The following is a 23,519-nucleotide window of genomic DNA, read 5'->3' on the forward strand; positions in this document are numbered from 1 at the left end:
TTCCTCCCACTGATACCAATGATGGGACACTGTTCCTCCCACTGATACCAATGATGGGACACTGTTCCTCCCACTGATACCAATGATGGGACACTGTTCCTCCCACTGACACCAATGATGGGACACTATTCCTCCCACTGATACCAATGATGGGACATCATTCCTCCCACTGATACCAATGATGGGGCACTATTCCTCCCACTGACACCAATGATGGGACACTATTCCTTCCACTGACACCAATGATGGGACACTATTCCCCCCACTGACACCAATGATGGGACACTATTCCTCCCACTGACACCAATGGTGGGACACTATTCCTCCCACTGATACCAATGATGGGACACTATTCCTTCCACTGACACCAATGATGGGACACTATTCCTCCCACTGACACCAATGGTGGGACACTATTCCTCCCACTGATACCAATGATGGGACACTATTCCTCCCACTGATACCAATGATGGGACACTATTCCTCCCACTGACACCAATGGTGGGACACTATTCCTCCCACTGACACCAATGATGGGACACTATTCCTCCCACTGACACCAATGATTGCTCACCTATGTGTCGCCGGGTCAGTTCCACCGCGGCGTTGCGGTTGACGTTGGAGAGAAGCCCCAGGCAGAAGCGCTCCGAGTTGGAAGGGTCTGTGAATCCATCCACCGTCATGGAAGGTTGGGAGGCGTGAAAGGTTTCCCCGACCCGCTGGTTGAGTTCATAGTAGGAGATGGAGCACCAGAAGGCCGGCTCACAATACGTTACAGGCTGAAGATCTAGAAAAAGAGAAAAAACGATACAAAATTTACGACATGAGATATCGGTCACTTCCTGCCGACACCATTCTATGCAGGAAACCTCAACCCGCATCACACCCTCCGGCCCCCCGAGCGCCAAGCAGGACAGGAAAAAAAACACATCTCCTTGTATAGAAGTCACCCGATTCCTCACATTTTTCTACTACAGGCTCTTGCAGTATCCAAGTGGCAATTTTACGCGAAGCTACAGAGGACTTCAGACCATAAAAATTAAGGAAAAAAGAAAAAAAAAACGCACAGCAGAGGGCGCCATCTAAGTGCAGCATTAAAACATTAACTCTGTGATAAATACAAATTGGCAGCTTACATGAAGTACGTTTGTGAAGCCATGTAGAGCATTTTTTATTACATTTTTTATTACATTTTCTACATATAGCAACCATCCATAGCAACCAGTCCATAGAAACCATCCATAGCAACCAGTCCATAGCAACCAGTCCATAGCAACCAGTTCACAGCAACCACTCCACAGCAACCACTCCACAGCAACCACTCCATAGCAACCGTCCATAGCAACTGTCCATAGAAACCCTCCATAGCAACCAGTCCATAGCAACCAGTCCATAGCAACCGTCTATAGCAACCAGTCTATAGCAACCAGTCCATAGCAACCAGTCCAAAGCAACCAGTCCATAGCAACCAGTCCAGCAACCAGTCCATAGCAACCCTCCATAGCAACCAGTCCATAGCACCCAGTCCATAGCAACCAGTCCATAGCAACCAGTTTTTGATGGGGCAAATAGGATGGTGCAGTTTTGATGGTGCAGTTTTGATGGGGTAGTTGTTGATGGAGCAGTTTTTGATGGGGCAATGGATCGAACTGGATCGACACACTGTCGGATCACATTTACATCTCCAGGGGCACTGTCTCCAGTCAGGAGTATTGGTGGAGGCAAGACCACGTCGCACAATTTCCCCAGAAATTGTATCTTTTCTAGTTTTTTAAATATTATAATTATTTAAAACTGGGAACCCTGTAGCAGAGGCATCAAGTCCAAGGATTTTGCAGCACTGCTGCCGGCTGGTTAGGCACAGGAAGCTCAGAGCATATCCTGGTTGGGAGGAGACTGCAGAGGAAACCAATAGAGGATTACAGATGCCGGTGGATGTCTATAGCTTTGCGTTTCAAGAGCCAAAGAGGCAAGACTCCAGAGGAAACCAATTGATGATGTCAGATGTCGGTGGATGTCCTAGCTACGCGTTTCAAGAGCCGGGACCACCTCGAAAACGTGCAGCCACGCCCCTAAGATGTCTCCCCGGGCATCTGACATCATCAGTTGAGTCTCCTGTCCGCAAGTCTCACTACAAGAGCACGGCTGCAACTGGTACTGTTTTTTGTTTTTTTCCCCAGCCTGCGATTGGCTGTTTTGTAAAAGTGATGTGGGAGGCTTTACAGCCGCAGGATCGCTTTTATCGCGCTGTGAAGGGATGTCCCCCCCCCCCCCCACCCCCCCCCTCTACTCCTGCGGTGGTCCCTGGGCTCTCTGTTCCTTAAGGGGGCTTGTTAGCCCCTTGTGTTAGCAATAAAGTTAAATGAAAAAGAAATCAAAAAACACAAAAAAAATCAATAAAAAAAAAAACATCAATAAAAAATATGAACTTTAGTGTATGTTTTCTAAACATTTGTACTTTGATAAACCGTTGTGCAAACAATCTAATTAGAACTACCATCATTTAATTCCCCAGGGCCTCTGCTTTCAGAGGGAATTGTCTGGCAGAAAGTTCTAGTTTCAGCGCTGTCGCAATTTGAATGACAATTGCGCGGTCGCGCTACGCTGCACCCAAACAACATTTTTACCACTTTTTTCAGACAGATGGAGATTATTTTCTTTGGTGGTATTTAATACCAATGTTTTTTTTTTTTTTTAAAAAGTGAAAATGTTTAAAAAAAATAGTTTTTCTTTGTTTCTGTTATAAAATTTTGTAAATAAGTAGGTGTTCTCCTTTACTGATGGGCACTGATGGGCAGCCTTTATGGCACTGATAGGCGGCACTGATGGGGACTGATAGGTGGCACTGATAGGCAGCAATGATGAGCAGTGATAGATGGCACTGATGGGCAGCCTTTATAGCACTGACAGGCAGCACTCATGGGCACTGAAAGATGGCCTTTATGGGCACTGAGAGGCAGCACCGATGGAGACTATTAGGTGGCACTGATGGGCAGCTTTTATGGCACTGATAGGCAGCACTGATGGGGACTAATAGGTGGCACTGATGGGCAGCCTTTATGGCACTAATAGGCAGCACTGATGGGGACTGATAGATGGCACTGATAGGCAGAAATGATGAGCAGTGATAGATGGCACTGATGGGCAGCCTTTATGGGCACTGAGAGGCAGCACTGATAGGCAGCCTTTATGGAACTGATAGGCAGCACCGATGGAGACTATTATGTTGCATTGATGGGCAGCCTTTATTGGCACTGATAGGCAGCACTGATGGGCTGCTTGTATGGCACTGATAGGCAGCACTGATGGGGACTAATAGGTGGCACTGATGGGCAGCCTTTATGGCACTGATAGGCAGCACTGATGGGGACTGATAGGTGGCACTGATAGGCAGCAATGATGAGCAGTGATAGATGGCACTGATGGGCAGCCTTTATAGCACTGACAGGCAGCACTCATGGGCACTGATAGATGACAGTGATGGGCAGCCTTTATGGGCACTGAGAGGCAGCACTGATAGGCAGCCTTTATGGCACTGATAGGCAAGCACTGATGGGGACTATTAGGTGGCACTGATAGGCAGCAGTGATGGGCAGCTTGTATGGCACTGATAGGCAGCACTGATGGGGACTAATAGGTGGCACTGATGGGCAGCCTTTATGGGCACTGATGGGCAGCCTTTATGGGCACTGATGGGCAGCACTGATGGGCACTGATAGGTGGCATTGATGGGTACTAATAGGTGGCACTGATGGGCAGCCTTTATGGGGACTGATAGGTGGCACTTATAGGCAGCACTGATGGGGACTAATAGGTGGCACTGATGGGCAGCCTTTATGGGCACTGATAGGCAGCCTACATGGGCACTGATAGACGGCACTGACAGTAATCACTGATGGACACTGGCATCACTAGGCATTACTGGTGGGCACTAGTTGACATCATTGGTGGGCATCGCTGATGGGGCTGCACTGATTACCCACACAGACCCCCTCCCCCATCAGGAGAGCCACTTATCGGCTCTCCTCTAATCACGTGCCGTCAGCGTGAATGGAGGAACTCCCATAACCAGCATTTCCTATTCACACTGCGATCGGACGCATCCACAATTTTATTCTCCGGGGCGTCTGCTTATAATAGGGCTAGATTCAGAAAGAATTTACGCCGGCGTATCTATAGATACGCCGCGTAAATTCAAATCTGCGCCGGCGTATCTTCTTTCTGTATTCAGAAAGCAAGATACGCCGAAATTTGCCTAAGATACGACTGGCGTAAGTCTCTTACGCCGTCGTATCTTAGTTGCATATTTACGCTTGCCGCTAGGTGGCGCTTCCGCGATTTACGCAAGGAATATGCTAATTAGGTAGATACGCCGATTCACAAACGTACGTCCGCCCCGGCGCATTTTTTTACGTCGTTTACGTTCGGCTTTTTCTGGCGTAAGGTTACCCCTGTTATATGAGGCGTACGCAATGTTAAGTATGGACGTCGTTGCCGCGTCAAATTTTGAAATTTTTGCGTAAGTCATTTGCGAATAGGGCTTTGCGTAAATTACGTTTACGTCTAAAGCATTGACGATTTGCGGCGTAATTTCGAGAATGCGCACTGGGATTCTTTCACGAACGGCGCAAGACGTCATTTACGCGGGGTCATGTTTTATTTACATAAAACACGCCCGTGTCTTCTCAATTTGAATTCGGCGCGCTTACGCCGGCAGATTTACGTTATTACGCCGCCGCAACTTAGGGAGCAAGTGCTTTGTGAATACTGCACTTGCCTCTCTAAATTGCGGCGGCGTAGAGTAAATAACGTCACAAACTTACGGCGGGCTACCTGAATCTAGCCCATAATGTTCGGCAGTTCTAAGTCATTTTCTACCGGAAAATGCTGATTTTAATGTGTGTGAATTTTTATTTTATATTTTTTTTAATTACTCAGGACAGGAAGTGGTTACATTATAAAAAAAAATTAAATTAATAAATGAATAAATAAAAGCAAAAAATAAATAAAAAAGTTTGACTTTTGACCCTGGGGGGGTTTGTCTTACTGCTGTATAAAAAAAGTCAAACTTTTTTATTTATTTTTTGCTTTTATTTATTCATTTATTAAATTTTTTTTTTTTTATAATGTAATCACTTCCTGTCCTGAGTAAAAAAATAAACATAAAATTCACACATTAAAATGTATAAAAGAAATACAAATGTTTTCCTCTGTGATTTTGAGGCGATCGGAGACCAGAGAGGAAGAAACGATCGCGCGGATCTCACGCTCGCGGCGCTGTAACCTCTCTGATAAGGACAAGCCCCTCGTATATATCCAGGCCCTGGCCCGGCGCCAAACCAAACCGCCTGACCTAAACTCCGCATCCTGGCCGATCCCCCGGGAGCGGGAGGAGAGCGCGCCGCGCCGCGTTCATATTCAGATTAATATCGTAATCTATTATTCTTCTTCCAGAATCGCTGACAATCCACTTCACTGTACAAATATACAGAGAGATGAGATCCTCATAGAGAACAGATGTGGTTTGGTGACCCCCCCTCCCCCCCCAAGGAGAGGGAGGGGCCACACCGCACCAGAAATCTGTCCGCAACTTCACCTAAAACCACTTCTAAATGTGCCGAAATCCGCGCCGTCCAATCAGCACAGACGTCAAATATTACAAAGAAAACACAGATTTTTTTTTTTTTTTACTATTTTTAAAACCGAACATATGGTGGGCGGAGTCCAGACTCTTCCCTGCGCGGTGTTAACCCTTCATGTCCCACCACTGAGGGAGGAGGGGGAGGGGCTCCAAACTTTACATTGTATCCATTGCACAGATATTTGCAGGCCGGGAAACAAATCAGTTCTATAAAAAAATGAATACAATTTAGACTCATGAATAAAAACGCTCCAAGAAATAACTTCATATCAGAGCCCCCCCGTCACATCAGAGCCCCCCCGTCACATAAGAGCCCCCCATCACATCAGACCCCCCGTTAAACATAAGAGCCCCCCGTCACATCAGAGCCCCCCCGTCACATCAGACCCCCCCCTTCACATCAGAGCCCCCCCATCACATCAGAGACCCCCCCCGTCTCATAAAAGCCCCCCGTCACATAAGAGCCCCCCGTCACATCAGAGCCCCCCGTCACATTAGAGCCCGCCCGTCACATCAGAACACCCCCCCGTCACATCAGAGCCCCTCGTCACATCAGACCCCCCCGTCACATCAGAGCCCCCCGTCACATTAGAGCCCGCCCGTCACATCGGAGCCCCCCCGTGACATCGGAGCCTCCCGTCACATCAGAGCCCCCCCCCCCCGTCACATCAGAGCCCCTTGTCACATTAGAGCCCGCCCCTCACATCAGAACCCCCCTCCCCGTCACTTTAGAGCCCCCCGTCACATCAGAGCCCCCCCGTCATATCGGAGCCTCCCGTCACATCAGAGCCCCCCCTGTCACATCAGAGCCTCCCGTCACATCAGAGCCCCCCGTTACATCGGAGCCCCCCGTCACATCAGAGCCCCCCATCACATCAGAGCCCACCCCCGTCACATCAGAGCCCCCCTTCTCAACAGAGCCCCCCTTCGCAACAGAGCCCCCCCTTTGATGTGATCCCCCCAACCATAACCCTAACCCTAGATATAACCCTAACCCCAGCCTAACCCTAACCCCAGACTAACCCTAGCCATAATCCTAACCCCAGCCATAAACCTAACCCCAGCCTAACCCTAACCCCAGCCTAACCCTAACCCCAGACTAACCCTAACCCCAGACTAACCCTAACCCCAGACTAACCCTAACCCCAGACTAACCCTAGCCATAATCCTAACCCCAGCCTAACCCTAACCCCAGACTAACCCCAGCCATAACCCTAACCCCAGCCTAACCCTAACCCCAGACTAACCCTAACCCCAGACTAACCCTAACCCCAGACTAACCCCAGCCATAACCCTAACCCCAGCCTAACCCTAACCCCAGCCTAACCCTAACCCCAGACTAACCCTAACCCCAGCCTAACCCTAACCCCAGACTAACCCTAGCCATAATCCTAACCCCAGCCTAACCCTAACCCCAGACTAACCCCAGCCATAACCCTAACCCCAGCCATAACCCTAACCCCAGCCATAACCCTAACCCTAGCTATAACTTTAACCCTAACCATAACCCTAACCCTAACCATCACTGCGGCAGGAAAATAAATGGTGTCATAACATGAACGTTATCATTGATCAAAGCCCAAGTTGCAACAAAGGCGCATCAAGTCGCACTGTAAAGCTGGAATGGAGATCTCACGAGTGTAAATGAGTCCTAAACTGAACTCCAGGCAGATTTAAAAGACACAACTTAATGCAGCTCTGTATCCATCAATACATCTTTATATGTATCCTTTATTCCAAGCAGAGTAAGTACTCGAATGTGACCCTGGTGTCAGCCTATGTACAGCGGAGCTCAGACTGGGAAAAGGAGAAGCAGCACAAGGCGCCATTGAGTAGTACTGCTGATAGGAGTAGAGAGCATAGCGAAAGAGAGATGAGCTCATCAGTCTGCTGCTTCTCTTTTCACTGTCCAATCACAGGCTGGGGGAGGGACAAGACCTGTAAGTGTTATTGAACTGCAGCAGAAAAAAAAACGGGTATTCTGCCCTGGCAGACGGGGGCTGTGGAATGTGGCAGAGCTGTGTAAATCTATGATCTGGATGGACAGAAATACAAATTAATTTCTTGTTAAAGAGGAAGACAGAAAAGTCCCGCTGGATCTCTTTAGGCCCGCCCCTTCTGCAATCATAGCTATGAAAAGCATTACAAATAAGTGTCTATACTCTTTAAAATCCAATAATACAATGTCTCAGCCTGCTTTGCACATGCTCAGTCGCTCTCTCTTTTTAGGCCATGTGTTGAATATGTAGAGGCCGATCTGCTGACAGCCTAAAGATTTACTGCTGCTCAAGGGCTCCAGCAAAATGGCCGCCTCCAACAAGAAGAATCTGGAGGCAATTTACAGCACACATTAATTTTGGTAGCATAATTATTCATTTGGAATGTACGCTCAACGGCCACTTTATTAGGTACACCAAAATGCTAATCAGCCAATCACACGGCAGCAACTCAATGCATTTAGCCATCTAGACGCGGTATCCCCGGTTCAGGCTGGTGGTGGGGGATGGGGTATCACCGGTTCAGGCTGGTGGTGGGGGATGGGGTATCACCGGTTCAGGCTAGCAAGGGGGACCTAATAAAGGGGGTCCAACCTGAGACTAGCAAGGGGGACCTAATAAAGGGGGTCCAACCCAGGACTAGCAAGGGGGACCTAATAAAGGGGGTCCAACCCGAGACTACAAGGGGGGCCTAATAAAGGGGGTCCAACCCAGGACTAGCAAGGGGGACCCAATAAAGGGGGTCCAACCTGAGACTAGCAAGGTGGACCTAATAAAGGGGGTCCAACCTGAGACTAGCAAGGGGGACCTAATAAAGGGGGTCCCACCCGAGACTAGCAAGAGGGACCTAATAAAGGGGGTCCAACCTGGGACTAGCAAGGGGGACCTAATAAAGGGGGTCCAACCCGGGACCAGCAAGGGGGACCTAATAAAGGGGGTCCAACCCAGGACTAGCAAGGGGGACCTAATAAAGGGGGTCCAACCCGGGACTAGCAAGGGGGACCTAATAAAGGGGGTCCAACCCGAAACTAGCAAGGGGGACCTAATAAAGGGGGTCCAAACCGGGACTAGCAAGGTGTACCTAATAAAGGGGGTCCAACCCGGGACTAGCAAGGTGCACCTAATAAAGGGGGTCCAACCCAGGACTAGCAAGGGGGACATAATAAAGGGGGTCCAACCCAGGACTAGCAAGGTGTACCTAATAAAGGGGGTCCAACCCAGGACTAGCAAGGTGTACCTAATAAAGGGGGTCCAACCTGGGACTAGCAAGGGGGACCTAATAAAGGGGGTCCAACCTGGGACTAGCAAGGGGGACCTAATAAAGGGGGTCCAACCCGGGACCAGCAAGGTGCACCTAATAAAGGGGGTCCAACCCGAGACTAGCAAGGGGGACCTAATAAAGGGGGTCCAACCCGGGACCAGCAAGGTGCACCTAATAAAGGGGGTCCAACCCGAGACTAGCAAGGGGGACCTAATAAAGGGGGTCTAACCCGAGACTAGCAAGGGGGACCTAATAAAGGGGGTCCAACGGGGGACTAGCAAGGGGGTCCAATCTGGGACTAGCAAGGGGGACCTAATAAAGGGGGTCCAACCCGAAACTAGCAAGGGGGACCTAATAAAGGGGGTCCAAACCGGGACTAGCAAGGTGTACCTAATGAAGGGGGTCCAACCCGGGACTAGCAAGGTGCACCTAATAAAGGGGGTCCAACCCAGGACTAGCAAGGGGGACATAATAAAGGGGGTCCAACCCAGGACTAGCAAGGTGTACCTAATAAAGGGGGTCCAACCCAGGACTAGCAAGGTGTACCTAATAAAGGGGGTCCAACCTGGGACTAGCAAGGTGTACCTAATAAAGGGGGTCCAACCTGGGACTAGCAACGGGGACCTAATAAAGGGGGTCCAACCTGGGACTAGCAAGGGGGACCTAATAAAGAGGGTCCAACCCGGGACTAGCAAGGAGGACCTAATAAAGGGGGTCCAACCCGGGACTAGCAAGGTGTACCTAATAAAGGGGGTCCAACCCGGGACTAGCAAGGGGGACCTAATAAAGCGGGTCCAACCCAGGACTAGCAAGGGGGACCTAATAAAGGGGGTCCAACCTGAGACTAGCAAGGGGGATCTAATAAAGGGGGTCCCACCCGGTGTATGCTTCTTGCTAAAGAACATTATGTTTATCAGGTTGTTACGGATGAAGTTCCTCTCTATCTCTGTATTTAGCAGTTCAGCATCCGGAGTCTTCTCTACATTCACACCGGGGGTGGGGGGGGGGGGGGAAAATTTTGGAAAGACCGCCCAGCATACTTTTAGACTGCGGGAGGAAGGCCGAGCAACCACAAAAATCACACGAGAAGCCGCCCACCAATGGAGCCATTGAGCCCGGGACCCCGGCGCTGGACAGACACATAGTAACCAATGAGTCACCACTAGGAAAAACGATACAAAAATAAATCTCCGCCGTCCACAACTGTTATCCCGCTCGTCACCCGAGACGCGCTGGAAGGATGACAGCTGGAATCTGATTGGCCACATGGACAATCCAGACGTTCTCCCCTCCCCCAGTTTATAGAAACGGCTTCTGCTCTTTTTTTTTTTTTTTTTGCTTTTTAACTTAATGAGAAATGAAAACAGAGAGAAAATGATGCAACAAAGGATCGTACGCTATTTCATAAGACACTGCGGTGCGGAGAAGCCTGTGGTTGGAGACGTCATGTGCTGAATTACCACCAATGGGGTGAGCGGTTTGGTGGCGACGGCTTGTATTGTCCTACACAAGTCAGAGAAGGAACTCGGCGATACGTATGGAAAACGGAACTCCACTTTCAAGGGGGAAAAAATTGCAAATAAAAACGTTCTGCTGCTGTCCCCCTCCGTTCTGCTGCTGTCCCCCTCCTTTCTGCTGCTGTCCCCCTCCTTTCTGCTGCTGTCCCCCTCCGTTCTGCTGCTGTCCCCCTCCTTTCTGCTGCTGTCCCCCTCCTTTCTGCTGCTGTCCCCCTCCTTTCTGCTGCTGTCCCCCTCCTTTCTGCTGCTGTCCCCCTCCTTTCTGCTGCTGTCCCCCTCCTTTCTGCTGCTGTCCCACTCCATTCTGCTGCTGTCCCGCTCCATTCTTCTGCTGCCCTCCTCCGTTCTTCTGCTGTCCCCCTCCTTTCTGCTGCTGTCCCCCTCCGTTCTGCTGCTGTCCCGCTCCTTTCTGCTGCTGTCCCGCTCCATTCTTCTGCTGTCCCCCTCCGTTCTGCTGCTGTCCCCCTCCGTTCTTCTGCTGTCCCCCTCCGTTCTTCTGCTGTCCCGCTCCATTCTTCTGCTGCCCCCCTCCGTTCTTCTGCTGTCCCGCTCCGTTCTTCTGCTGTCCCCCTCCGGCGGAGGCTCTTTACCATGTGATCAGCCGTGTCCAATCACGGGCTGATCACGATGTTAACAGGAAGAGCCGTTGATCGGCTCTTCCTCACTCGCTTCTGACAGACGTGAGTAGAGGAGAGCTGATCGGCGGCTCTTCTGACAGGGGGGGTTCGCGCTGATTGTTTATCAGCGCAGCCCCCCCTCGGATGCCAACACTGGGACACCAGGGAGTGCTCCCCGGGGGTCAATAGAGCAAAAATAGGCACAAAAAAAACCTCAATTTTAACACAATCGATGCCAATCAGTGCCCACAAATGGGCACTGACTGAAATGATGCCCAGCAATGCCATCAGTGCCACCCCTTGGTGTCCATCAGTGCCACCTCTTAGTGCCCATCTATGCCCAGTGCCCACCTATCAGTGCCCATCTGTGCCACCCATAAGTACCAATCAGTGCCACCCGGAAGTGCCACCCATGAGTGCCCATCAGTGCCGCCAAAGAGTGCCCAGTGCCGCCTACGAGTGTCCATCAGTGCCGCCTATGAGAGCCCATCAGTGCCACCTATGAGTGCCCATCAGTGGCGCCTATGAATGCCCATCAGTGCAGCATACCAGCGCCGCCCATCAGTGCCGCCTCATCGGTGCCCATCAGTGCCACCTCATCGGTGCCCATCAGTGCCACCTCATCGGTGCCCATCAGTGCCGCCATATCAGTGCCCGTAATTGAAGAAGAAAACTTACTTATTTACAAAAAAAATTAACAGAAAAAAATAAAAACTTAATTTTTTTCAAAAATGTCGTTTTTTTTTTAGTTGTTGCGCAAAAAATAAAAATCGCAGAGGTGATCAAATACCACCAATAGAAAGCTCTATTTATGGGAACAAAATGATAAAAATTTCATTTGGGTACAGTGCAGCACGACCGCGCAATTGTCATTCAAAGTGCGACAGCGCTGAAAGATGAAAATTGGCCTGGGCAGGAAGGTGCCCCCCGGTATGGAAGTGGTTAAAAAACACGTTGGCCCCGGAGTGTGGCCCTCAGCCTCGTATCGGCTCCAATAGAGGATTATAAAGAACCACGTAGGAGGAGGAGATTTATGGATTCTGCGCGGACGGTTTATACAAAGGATTCTGGGACGTCTCTGCACAGATCGGACGGAGGGCGGAGCTGGAGATCGGGGGAAGGGAACGGCTGAGTCATTGGGCTCCAAAGATTACTTTCTGTGACCAAGAAGTGAGAAGGGAAGTCACTGGTGGTCGTGTCCCCGATCCTCCCACATCCTCCCTCATCCTCTCACATCCTCCCACATCCACTTCTATGGACAAGTTCATTACCGTCTTCTGTGGAAGAGAACCGGACACTCCCAACCATGAAATACGGGAAGGTGGGACAAAGTTCCCTCAACCTCTGGCACTGGGGGAAGGCTCAAATCACTGGCGGCCCCTGACATCACCCAAGGGCCGCACATAAAATCCAGTGAATATTCATTATCAGAGACTGCAGACATGATACAAGAGGTGGTCAGAGACTGGGGACATGATACAAGAGATGGTCAGAGACTACGGACATGATACAGAAGATGGTCAGAAACTGCAGACATGATACAAGAGATGGTCAGAGACTGTAGACATGATACAAGAGATGGTCAGAAACTGCAGGCATGATACAAGAGATGGCCAGAGACTGCAGACATGATACAAGAGATGGCCAGAGACTGCAGACATGATACAAGAGATGGTCAGAAACTGCAGGCATGATACAAGAGATGGCCAGAGACTGCAGACATGATACAAGAGATGGTCAGAGACTGCAGACATGATAAAGAAGATGGTCAGAGACTGCAGACATGATACAAGAGATGGTCAGAGACTGCACACATTATACAACAGATGATCAGAGACTACGGGCATGATACAAGTGATGGTCAGAGATTGCAGACATAGTGCAAGAGATGGTCAGAGACTGCAGACATGATACAAGAGATGGTCAGAGACTGCAGACATGATACAGGAGATGGTCAGAGACTGCAGACATGATACAAGAGATGGTCAGAGACTGAAGACATGATACAGGAGATGGTCAGAGACTGCAGACATGATACAAGAGATGGTCAGAGACTGAAGACATGATACAGGAGATGGTCAGAGACTGCAGGCATGATACAAGAGATGGTCAGAGACTGCAGACATAGTACAGGAGATGTCAGAGACTGCAGACATGATACAAGAGGTGGTCAGAGACTGCAGACATAGTACAGGAGATGGTCAGAGACTGCAGACATGATACAAGAGATGGTCAGAGACTGAAGACATGATACAGGAGATGGTCAGAGACTGCAGGCATGATACAAGAGATGGTCAGAGACTGCAGACATAGTACAGGAGATGTCAGAGACTGCAGACATGATACAAGAGGTGGTCAGAGACTGCAGACATAGTACAGGAGATGGTCACAGATTGCAAATATGATACAAGAGGTGGTCCCTCGAATCCCGCCAGATGGTATTATGATGTTCCTTTAAGCCTTATGAGTTTCTCCATGTGCAAGACCTTTTGGTCCTTTGGTCCATGTACAACGGGAAAACTGCGAGGAGAGCTTTTGGCCGTGTGTATGCTCCCTCTCAGTCTTTCAGACGGGAAAACTGCCAAACCTGCCGGATTCCCGACTGACTTTTCCCCCGTCGGAAATCCCGATCGTGTGTACGGGGCATTGTTCATCCCAAAGCTGTTCTATCGGGTTGAGGTCAGGACTCTGTGCTTGCCAACCCAAACTCGCTCCATTGGCTCCCGCTGCTATCAAAGTCAGTGAGCCAATGAGGAGAGAAAGGGACAGGGCCGTGCTATGGCTCATTGTCTGAGCTGTGACTCGGCTCGGGGTGCCCCCATAGCGTGGGGGGCACTCAACAGAAGGGAGGAGCCAGGAGCACCGAAGAGGAGGATCAGGGCTGCTCTGTGCAAAACCATCAATCAAAAAATCTATTCTAGTAAATAATAATTTCAGTAAACTCACCCATGTTACTGTGTGCCGGAGACATGGAGTTGGGAGATAGATTTGGTGACCCTGAAAAAAAGAATTTCAGATATTACACAATGGATCCAACCAACACCCCCTCCCCCCCTTTTATACCGGAAGGTCTTCCTTACCCGAGTCTATGCTGTGATTCATCTGATCGCTGGTTTCTCCATCTTCACTCAGGTAACCCGGAGGCGGAGTTTCTAAAGAACACCAAGAGTACACAATCATCATCTGTCTTAAAGGGTATCTCCACTTTTGTGGAAAAATTATAAAACTTATACAATTGCTACACAAGTAATATGTATTTCATTTTATTTAACCACTTAAGGACCGCCCCCTGCACATATACGTCGGCAGAATGGCACGGCTGGGCACAGGAACGTCCTCTTTAAGTGCCCAGCCGTGGGTCGCGGGCGCGCGCCCACAACCCGGTCCGAAGCTCTGTGACAGCGGCCGCGGGACCCGCGGACCAGATCGCCGCTGGAGTCCCACGATCGGTCCCCGGAACTGAAGAACGGGGAGAGCTGTGTCATAATACCCCGTTCTTCACTGTGGCGGCCTCATCGATCGTGGGTTCCCTTTTATAGGGAACCACAATCAATGACGTCACACCTACAGCCACACCCCCCTACAATTAGAAACACAGATGAGGTCACACTTAAACCCTTCAGCACCCCCTAGTGGTTAACTCCCAAACTGCAATTGTCATTTTCACAGTAATCAGTGCATTTTTAATGCATTTTTTGCTGTGAAAATGACAATGGCCCGGATTCAGGTAGATTTGCGCTTTTTTTACGGAGGCGCAGGGCAACGTTTTTGCCCTGCGCCCCCGCAAATTTACTGCGCTGCCCTTCATTCACGGAGCAGTAGCTCCGTAAATTGCGTGGGCGCGCCGGCAAAATGCCCGGCGTAAGCGCGCGCAATTTAAATGATCCCGTAGGGGGCGGGAATCATTTAAATTAGGCGCGTTCCCGCGCCGAGCGTAGAGCGCATGCTCCGTCGGGAAACTTTCCCGACGTGCATTGCGGTAAATGACGTCGCAAGGACGTCATTTGCTTCAAAGTGAACGTGAATGGCGTCCATAGTGAATCGGCGTTAGTATGCAATTTGCATACTATACGCTGAGCACAACGGGAACGCCACCTAGCGGCCATCGCAAGAATGCAGCCTAAGATATGCGGGCATAAGAGCCTTATGCCAGTCATATCTTAGGCTGCAGTCGGCGTAACGAGGTTCCTGAATCAGGAGCATTCGTTACACCGGAGCAAGTAAGCAACTGCGCTGCGTAACTATTGCTTCTTGAATCTGGGCCAATGGTCCCAAAAATGTGTCAAAATTGTCCGAAGTGTCCGCCATAATGTCGATGTCACGGAAAAAATCGCTGATCGCCGCCATTAGTAGTAAAAAAAAATAATAATAATAAAAATGCAATACAACTATCCCCTATTTTGTAATCGCTATAAATTTGGCGCAAACCAATCGATAAACGCTTATTGCGTTTTTTTTTTACCAAAAATAGGTAGAAGAATACGTATCGGCCTAAACTGAGGGAAAAAAAACGTTTTTTTATATATTTTTGGGGGATATTTATTGTAGCAAAAAATATTGCATTTTTTTCAAAATTGTCGCTCTATTTTTGTTTATAGCGCAAAAAAAAAAAAACGCAGAGGTGATCGAATACCACCAAAAGAAAGCTCTGTTTGTGGGGAAAAAAGGACGCCAATTTTGTTTGGGAGCTACGTCGCACGACCGCGCAATTGTCAGTTAAAGCGACGCATTGCCGAATCGCAAAAAACGGCCGGGTCCTTTACCTGCCTAACGGTCCGGGACTAAATTGGTTAAAAAAAGCCTCTTCCCATTGCAATCTGCAGCCGCTGTCATTTTCTGTAAAAATCAATGCAATATGGCCGCCTGGAGGAGTTCTGTACATCATCGGTGCGCAGAACGCTCCCAAAAACGTCATTTCCTGCTTGGGTGAAGAACTGCACTATGATACTAGTCGGATTTTAGGCATCTTCTGCAATAAGAATTTCAGTTTTGGTGGGATACCCCCCAAGGATTAAAACGGAGTTCCACCCAAAAGTGGAACCTCCGCTCATTTGTCTCCTCCCCACCTCCGGTGGCACCTTTGGGGGGGGGGAGTGCATACCTGTATCCTGTCCCCACTTCCAGGAGTACGGGCCGCAGCTCGGCTCCCTCCTCCGCTCCCCCGCCACCGGGCCAGTAGGAAAGCAAAGCAGGGGCCTAGAACATGCGCAGTAGGGTTCCCGCGGCGCAAAGCCGTAATGCTACACCGCCGGGTTCCCTTACCTGCAATGGCAGCGGCAGCACCCGACAGCTGATGGAAACATGACCTGCGGTGCCGACATCGCTGGACTCCAGGACAGGTAAGTGTCCGATTATTAAAAGCCAGCAGCTGCAGTATATGAAGCTGCTGGCTTTTCATTTATTTAGCGGTTGGGCGGAGCTCCGCTTTAAATACTTCTATAGGGACGCAGACACTGCAGCTTTTCTCATTAGAACACTGAGAGTGCGCCAGGTGATTATGATGAATCCTGTTCAGAATATGATCTAACAAAGAGCTATTTTAGGGCCAGTTCACACCAGAAGGCGATGCAGAAAAGGTGTGTTCCATGCGCGTTTCACGCACAGCACTCAAAACGCACCGCCTTTGCCATCCGCTACAAGAGCCAATGTAATGTTACCAGGAATCCCAAAACGCAGTTTTGAAGTTTTCCCTCATCTGACTACAAATAAAAGTCTAAAGGTCCACAGTGCCCCCCTGTGTATGTTCTTCAAGGAACCCAATGGCAGATTTAAACAACTCCCTTTTCCTGCTGGGAATAAAGGGCCAGATCCACGAAGCCCTGGCGCAACTTAACTTTTCTGATTTAAGTTACACCGCCGCAATTTTTCCAAGTTAGTGCCCGATCCACAAAGCACTTTCCCTGGAAATTTGCGGCGGTGTATCCTAAATCCGGCCGGCGCAGGGCGGGCCAATTCAAATGGGGCGAGTCCCATTTAAATTAGGCGCGCTCCCGCGCCGGATGTACTGCGCATGCTCCGTTTCCGAACTCCCGCCGTGCTTTGCGCGCCGTGACGTCATTTTTCATCGAACGGCGACACGCGTAGCGTAATTCCGTATTCCCGGACGGCTTGCGCAAACGACGTTGATTTTTAAATTTCGACGCGGGAACGACGGCCATACTTTATACAGCAATACGATTGCTGTGTAAAGTTAAGGCACCAAAAAAAACGACTAACTTTGCGACGGGAAACTAGACTAGCGGCGACGTAGCGAACGCGAAAAACCGTCGTGGATCGCCGTAACTCCTAATTTGCATACCCGACACTGGTTTACGACGCAAACTCCCCCCAGCGGCGGCGTAAAACAATTACACCTGTCAGATCTTATGGATATCTATGCGTAACTGATTCTATGAATCAGCCGCATAGATAGAAACAGAGATACGACGGAGTATCAGGAGAAACGCCGTCGTATCTGCTCTGTGAATCTGGCCCAAAAACCTTAAAGTGGTTCTAAATGCAGTCTATGTGTAAACAAGGCATTTCCCTGTTCTGCCTAGTGACAGGACACTGATCTACTGCTCCCTGTCATCGGGAGCAGTGATCAGTGTCACTCCTTGCCCATCCCCCCCACACAGTTAGAATCACTCCCTAGGACACACTTAACCCCTTCATCGCCCCCTTACCTGCCAGTGTCATTTACACAGTAATCAATGCATTTTTTATAGCACTGACCGCTGTATAAATGACAATGGTCCCAAAATAGTGTCAAAAGTGTCCGAAGTGTCCTCCGTAATGTTGCAGTCACCATAAAAATCGCTGATCGCCGCCATTACTAGTAAAAAAATAATAATAATAAAAATGCCATAAAACGATCCCCTATTTTGTAGACGCTATAACTTTTGCGCAAACCAATCGATAAACGCTTATTGCGATATTTTTTTACCCAAAAAATGTAGAAGAATACATATCGGCCTAAACTGAGAAAAAAAAATTATATATATTTTGGGGGATATTTATTATAGCAAAAGTAAAAAATATTGATTTTTTTTAAAAAAATTGTCACTCTATTTTTGTTTATAGCGCAAAAAATGAAAACCGCAGAGGTGATCAAATACCACCAAAAGAAAGCTCTATTTGTGGGAAAAAAAGGACGTCAATTTTGTTTGGGTGCCACGTCGCACGACCGCGCAATTGTCAGTTAAAGCGACGCAGTGCCGAATCGCGAAAAATGGAGTTGAAGATCCACTTTAAAGTGGTTGTAAACCCTTTACAACCACTTTAACCTACAGGTAAGCCTAGATTAATAGGCAGATTCAGAGTGAGTTACGCCGGCGTAACTCTGATCCTACGCCGGCGTTAAATTAAGCGTATTCTGGAAACCAGATACGCTTAAATTAGGCTAAGATACGAGCGGTGTAAGTCTCCTACGCCGTCGTATCTTAAAGTGTAATTTTTAGGCTGGCCGCTAGGTGACGCTTCCGTTGAGTTCGGCGTAGAATATGTAAATGATTAGATACGCCGATTCACGAACGTACGTGCGCCCGTCGCAGTAAAGATACGCCGTTTCCGTAAGAGATACGCCGCGTAAAGATAAAGCTGCCCCTAGGAGGCGTAAGTCAATGTTAAGTATGGACGTCGTTCCCGCGTCGAAATTTGAAAATTTTACGTCGTTTGCGTAAGTCTTCCGTGAATGGGGCTGGACGTAATTTACGTTCACGTCAAAACCAATACGTTCCTTGCGGCGTACTTTGAAGCAATGCACACTGGGATATGTACACGGACGGCGAATGCGCCGTTCGTAAAAAACGCCAATCACGTCGGGTCATGAGTAATTAACATAAAACACAGCCCCCATCCTCATTCGAATTAGTCGCGCTTACGCCAGTCTCATTTACGCTACGCTGCCGTAAGTTAGGAGGCAAGGGCCAGATTCACCAAAGAGATACGCCTTTGTATCTCTGTTTCTATCTATGTGGCTGATTCATAGAATCAGTTACGCATAGATATCCCTAAGATCCGACAGGTGTAATTGTTTTACACTGTCGGATCTTAAGATGCAGTACCGCGGCCGCCGCTGGGGGGAGTTTGCGTCGTAAACCAGCGTCAGGTATGCAAATTAGGAGTTATGGCGATTCCCGACGGATTTTCGCGTTCGCTACGTCGCCGCTAGTCTAGTTTCCCGTCGCAAAGTTAGTCATCATTTGACCTGCCCTAACTTTACTCAGCAATCGTATTGCTGTTTAAAGTATGGCCGTCGTTCCCGCATCGAAATTTAAAATTTAACGTCGTTTGCGTAACACGTCCGAATACGGAAGTACGCTACGCGCGTCCCTGTTCGAAAAAATGACGTCACGGCGCGCAAAGCACGACGGGAATTGCGAAACTGAGCATGCGCAGTAGGTCCGGCGCGGGAGCGCGCCTAATTTAAATGGCACACGCCCATTTGAATTGGCCCGCCTTGCGCCGGAGGCTGCCAGCGTAGTTTTCATCGCAAGTGCTTTGTGAATCAGGCACTTGCGATGAAAACTTACGGCGGTGTAACGTATCTACGATACGTATCTACGATACGTTACACTGCCGCTCTTCTATGTGAATCTGGCCCCAAGTACTTTGTGAACACAGTACTTGCCTCTCTGACTTAAGGCGGCGTAGCGTAAATACGATACGCTACGCCGCCTTAAAGTTGCGCGCCCCTACCTGAATCTAGCTATAAGGCTTACCTGTAGGTGCAAGAAATATCTCCCAAACCTAAAAGGTTTAGGAGATATTTGCAAAAAATAGCGGCACCAATGTCTACGACGCATGCGCCGTAGACATCGGGCAGAGGCGCACTGAGCGTGAGTGACGTCATGCGTGGGAGTGACGTCATGCATACTAGCTCATTATACTTTTGTCTTGCAGGTTGTGTTTTTTTTTTTTTCGACAAGAGGGTTTTCTTCCTCTTGAACTTCTTATTATCATCAGGCAACCTGATGGAATTTACGCCCAAATGGACAACAACCGCCACCAACCTCATGCAGTCATTTTACAACACACTAATGGCTCCCTCCATGCGGGTGCCGGATTCTTGAGCGTAATAATCCGGCATTAAAAAAAGGTAACTGGAAAAAAATCAGACCTGGAATGTAGTTGATCTGTGGCTCAATGCCGGCTGGAAAGTTGGTGTTCTCCGGAATGGAATGGCTGTAATCATCGAGAGGAGGAAACTCCGCAGGAATCTCGGTGTTCCGTGGCACTAATACTGGGGGCAGAACTGAGACACAAAAAAAGAAAGGAACATAAGGTGAGACACGGTCATTCATATCATACATCTCAACTAGACTCAAGCCCCCCCTGACCTTTATCCGACCAAAATCACATTGGAATTCCGACGGAGTAAAATAGAACATGTTCTCTATCTAAACTCGGATGGAATTTCTCAGGTGGGGCATACACGCGGTCGGAATTTCCGATGGGAAAAAGTCCATCGGAAATTCCGATCGTGTGTACAGGGCTTTAGAGATTCACAAAACACACCAACATCTGCGTAATACAATAAGTTAGAGGCAGCAAAAGCCCCTTCGAAATGTACTGTAAAGAAACGTCCAACACTCCGCTCGAGTGTTTCGTCACATACCACGTCCTCCCGGTCTGAATACAGATATCCGGTATTCCAACCGCTGACAACTACAAACAAGACGATACTCATTTGATTGCTGAACATGGACTGTTTATTAGAACACAAATACAAGTCTTATACAGTAAAATCTCGGATTGCGAGCATAATTCGTTCCAGAAACATGCTTGTAATCCAAAGCACTTGTATATCAAAGCATTTTTTTTTTACAGGGTATAAAAGAGAAGAGAGGCGCCTCTGGGCCGGATTCAGATACATTGGTGTATCTTTCCGGGTGGCGTAACGTATCTCAGATACGGTACGCCGCCGTAAATTAGGGCGCAAGTTCCGTATTCAGAAAGAACTTGCGCCCTTAGTTACGGCGGCGTAACGTATGTGTGTCGGCGTAAGCACGCCTAATTCAAATGGGGATGATGTGGGCGTGTTTTATTCAAATTCACTGTGACCCCACGTATTTGCGCCGTTTGTGAAAAAATTCCAGTGCGCATGTTCGAAATTACGCCGCAAGTCGTCATTGCTTTAGACGTGAACGTAACTTACGTACAGCCCTATTCGCGAACGACTTACGCAAACGACGTAAAATTTTCAAAACTCGACGCGGGAACGACGTCCATACTTAACATTGGCTACGCCTCATATAGCAGGGGTAACCTTACGCCGAAAAAAGCCTAATGTAAACAACGTAAAAAAATGCGCCGGGCCGACGTACGTTTCTGAATCGGCGTATCAACGGTGTAAGACACTTACGCCGGTCGGATCTTAGGGGAATCTATGCGTAACTGATTCTATGTTACGACCCCGCACTCAGAGATACGCCATCGTATCTCCTTTCTGAATCCGGGCCTCTAAGTGTAGCAATAAGTTGCTAAATGTTGTACCTTCATTAAATGTAACCATATTGCTACACTTAGAGGCTCCTCTCTTCTCTTTTATACTCGTGACATGACGCTACTCTTATATCAAGACATCGCTTGCATATCAAGGCAAAATGTATTAAAGCATTTTGCTTGTCTTGCAAAACGCTCTCAAACCAAGTTACTCTCAAACCAAGGTTTTACTGTATACAGTTAACCACTAGCCGACCAGCCGCCGTAAAACTTTTTTACGGCGGCAGGTCGGCTCAGCTGCGCGAAATCACGTAATATAACGTGATTTCGCATTTCAGCCACTAGGGGGGCGCGCGCGCGCCCCCTGCTCGCCCCTGGTGCCGATGCGAGTGCCCGCTGGGCACCTGCGATCGCTCGTTACAGAGCGAGAACCAGGAGAAATTACAATGTATGAACAGCGATCTGTCATTTCCCCTAGTTAGTCCCCTTCCCCCTATCAGTTAGAACACACCCAGGGAACATAATTAACCCCTTCCTCGCTACTATTCCTTCCACTACCAATGACTAGGTTCTATTCCTCCCACTGATACCAATGATGGGACACTATTCTTCCCACAGACACCAAAAATGGGCTACTATTCCTCCCACTACCAATGATAGGGTGCTATTCCTCCCACTAATACCAATGATGGGGAACTATTCTTACCAATGACATCAATGATGGGGCACTATTCCTCACACTGACACCGATGAGGTACTATTCCTGTCACTGACACCAACGATGGGGCACTATTCTTCCCTTTGACGGGGCATTATTTTTCCCACCGACACCAACGATGGGCTACTATTACACCGACTACAAATGACTGGGTACTATTCCTCCCCCAAATACCAATGATGGGGCACTATTCTTCCCATAGACACCAACGATTAGGTACTATTCCTCTCACTGACACCAACATCTGCCCCCCTAAAGTCTAAAGGACACTAAATTGCCCCTTTCCTTTGAGACCCCTGATGTAGATCTCCCATCGGCAACCATCAAGGGTTCAGTTTCCATACTTCAGCCTAGACATATCTAATTCTGATACAAAGGACATATTTCCTTTACCTGGAGTCTCCACTCTCTGGTAGTGATATGGATTGACGCAGACTTCATCCTTCTTCATGTTGAAAGCATATTCGCACATCTCCACGGCACGTAGTTCGTGGTGGCTGTGAAGATCTGGCCACCTCCAAAGACGGCAATATATGACATGAGGCAGACCTTTGCGGTGTGATACTTGGAGCCTCCCATCTAGAGACCTGCAGAGATAAAAGAAGGTCCATCAACGTTTGTAAGAAGCGGTGAGATATCTTGAAGGTTGGGCGGTTGGACTGGCACTTCATTCATATCATACATTCGCAAGAAGTCACCATATTAGTCTGAAAGTCAACCATGGATGGAACTTTACCGGTAGACAAGTCTCAACGTTTCCCAAACCAACATCCTCCTGGATCCTACAGTATATAGGAAGTCCGGCTCCAGGATTCTTCACTTGTTGGCAGTGCCGGCGACTCGTCGTTTAGGTTCCCCTAACTAGAAAGTTCCTTTAAGGACTGCGCAGGAGCAATCCTTTCCGACGGAAATCTCCGAACCTCGGCCGGCATCCAGGCTCATTCTTTAACATCCCCGTGGATTGGAGGATGTTAAAAAAAGAGCCAGGAGGCCGAGCGAGCGGAGCGAGGACGTGAGGCCGACTGGACACTTTCCTCAAAATCCACGTCGCCCTGGATGGCCGGGGTTCAGAGATTTCCGTCGTTAAGGATTGCGCCTGCGCAGTCCTTAAAGGAACTTTCTCGTTAGCCGGAACCATATCGGCAGATCAGATTGCGCCTGCGCAGGAACTTTCCCGTTAGCCGGAACCATATCGGCAGATCACCGGGACAAGGCCATTCAGTGCCCATGGCGAAGATGCCAAGCTGCATCTCAACTGAATGACCTTGTCCCGGCACTGCAAACCAGTGAATTCTGGAGCCGGACTGTCTTATAGAGGAGCCAGGAGGACGTTGGATTAGGAA

General features: G+C 48.8%; 1 protein-coding gene across 1 annotated transcript in view; it reads right to left on the minus strand.

The window, feature by feature from the left end:
* SMAD3 (SMAD family member 3) overlaps positions 1–23,519 on the minus strand; it is a 159,935-nt gene that overhangs the window by 16,779 nt on the left and 119,637 nt on the right. Inside the window, exons 2-6 of the mRNA XM_040342248.1 lie at positions 22,570–22,763; positions 20,134–20,268; positions 14,114–14,185; positions 13,980–14,030; positions 575–787 (exon numbers count right to left, since the gene is read on the minus strand). Coding sequence (XP_040198182.1) covers positions 575–787; positions 13,980–14,030; positions 14,114–14,185; positions 20,134–20,268; positions 22,570–22,763 — 665 coding nt within the window. The remainder of the gene's footprint in view (positions 1–574; positions 788–13,979; positions 14,031–14,113; positions 14,186–20,133; positions 20,269–22,569; positions 22,764–23,519) is intronic.

The sequence above is a fragment of the Rana temporaria genome, chromosome 3, assembly GCF_905171775.1.
Source record: "Rana temporaria chromosome 3, aRanTem1.1, whole genome shotgun sequence".
Taxonomy (NCBI): Eukaryota; Metazoa; Chordata; class Amphibia; order Anura; family Ranidae; genus Rana; species Rana temporaria.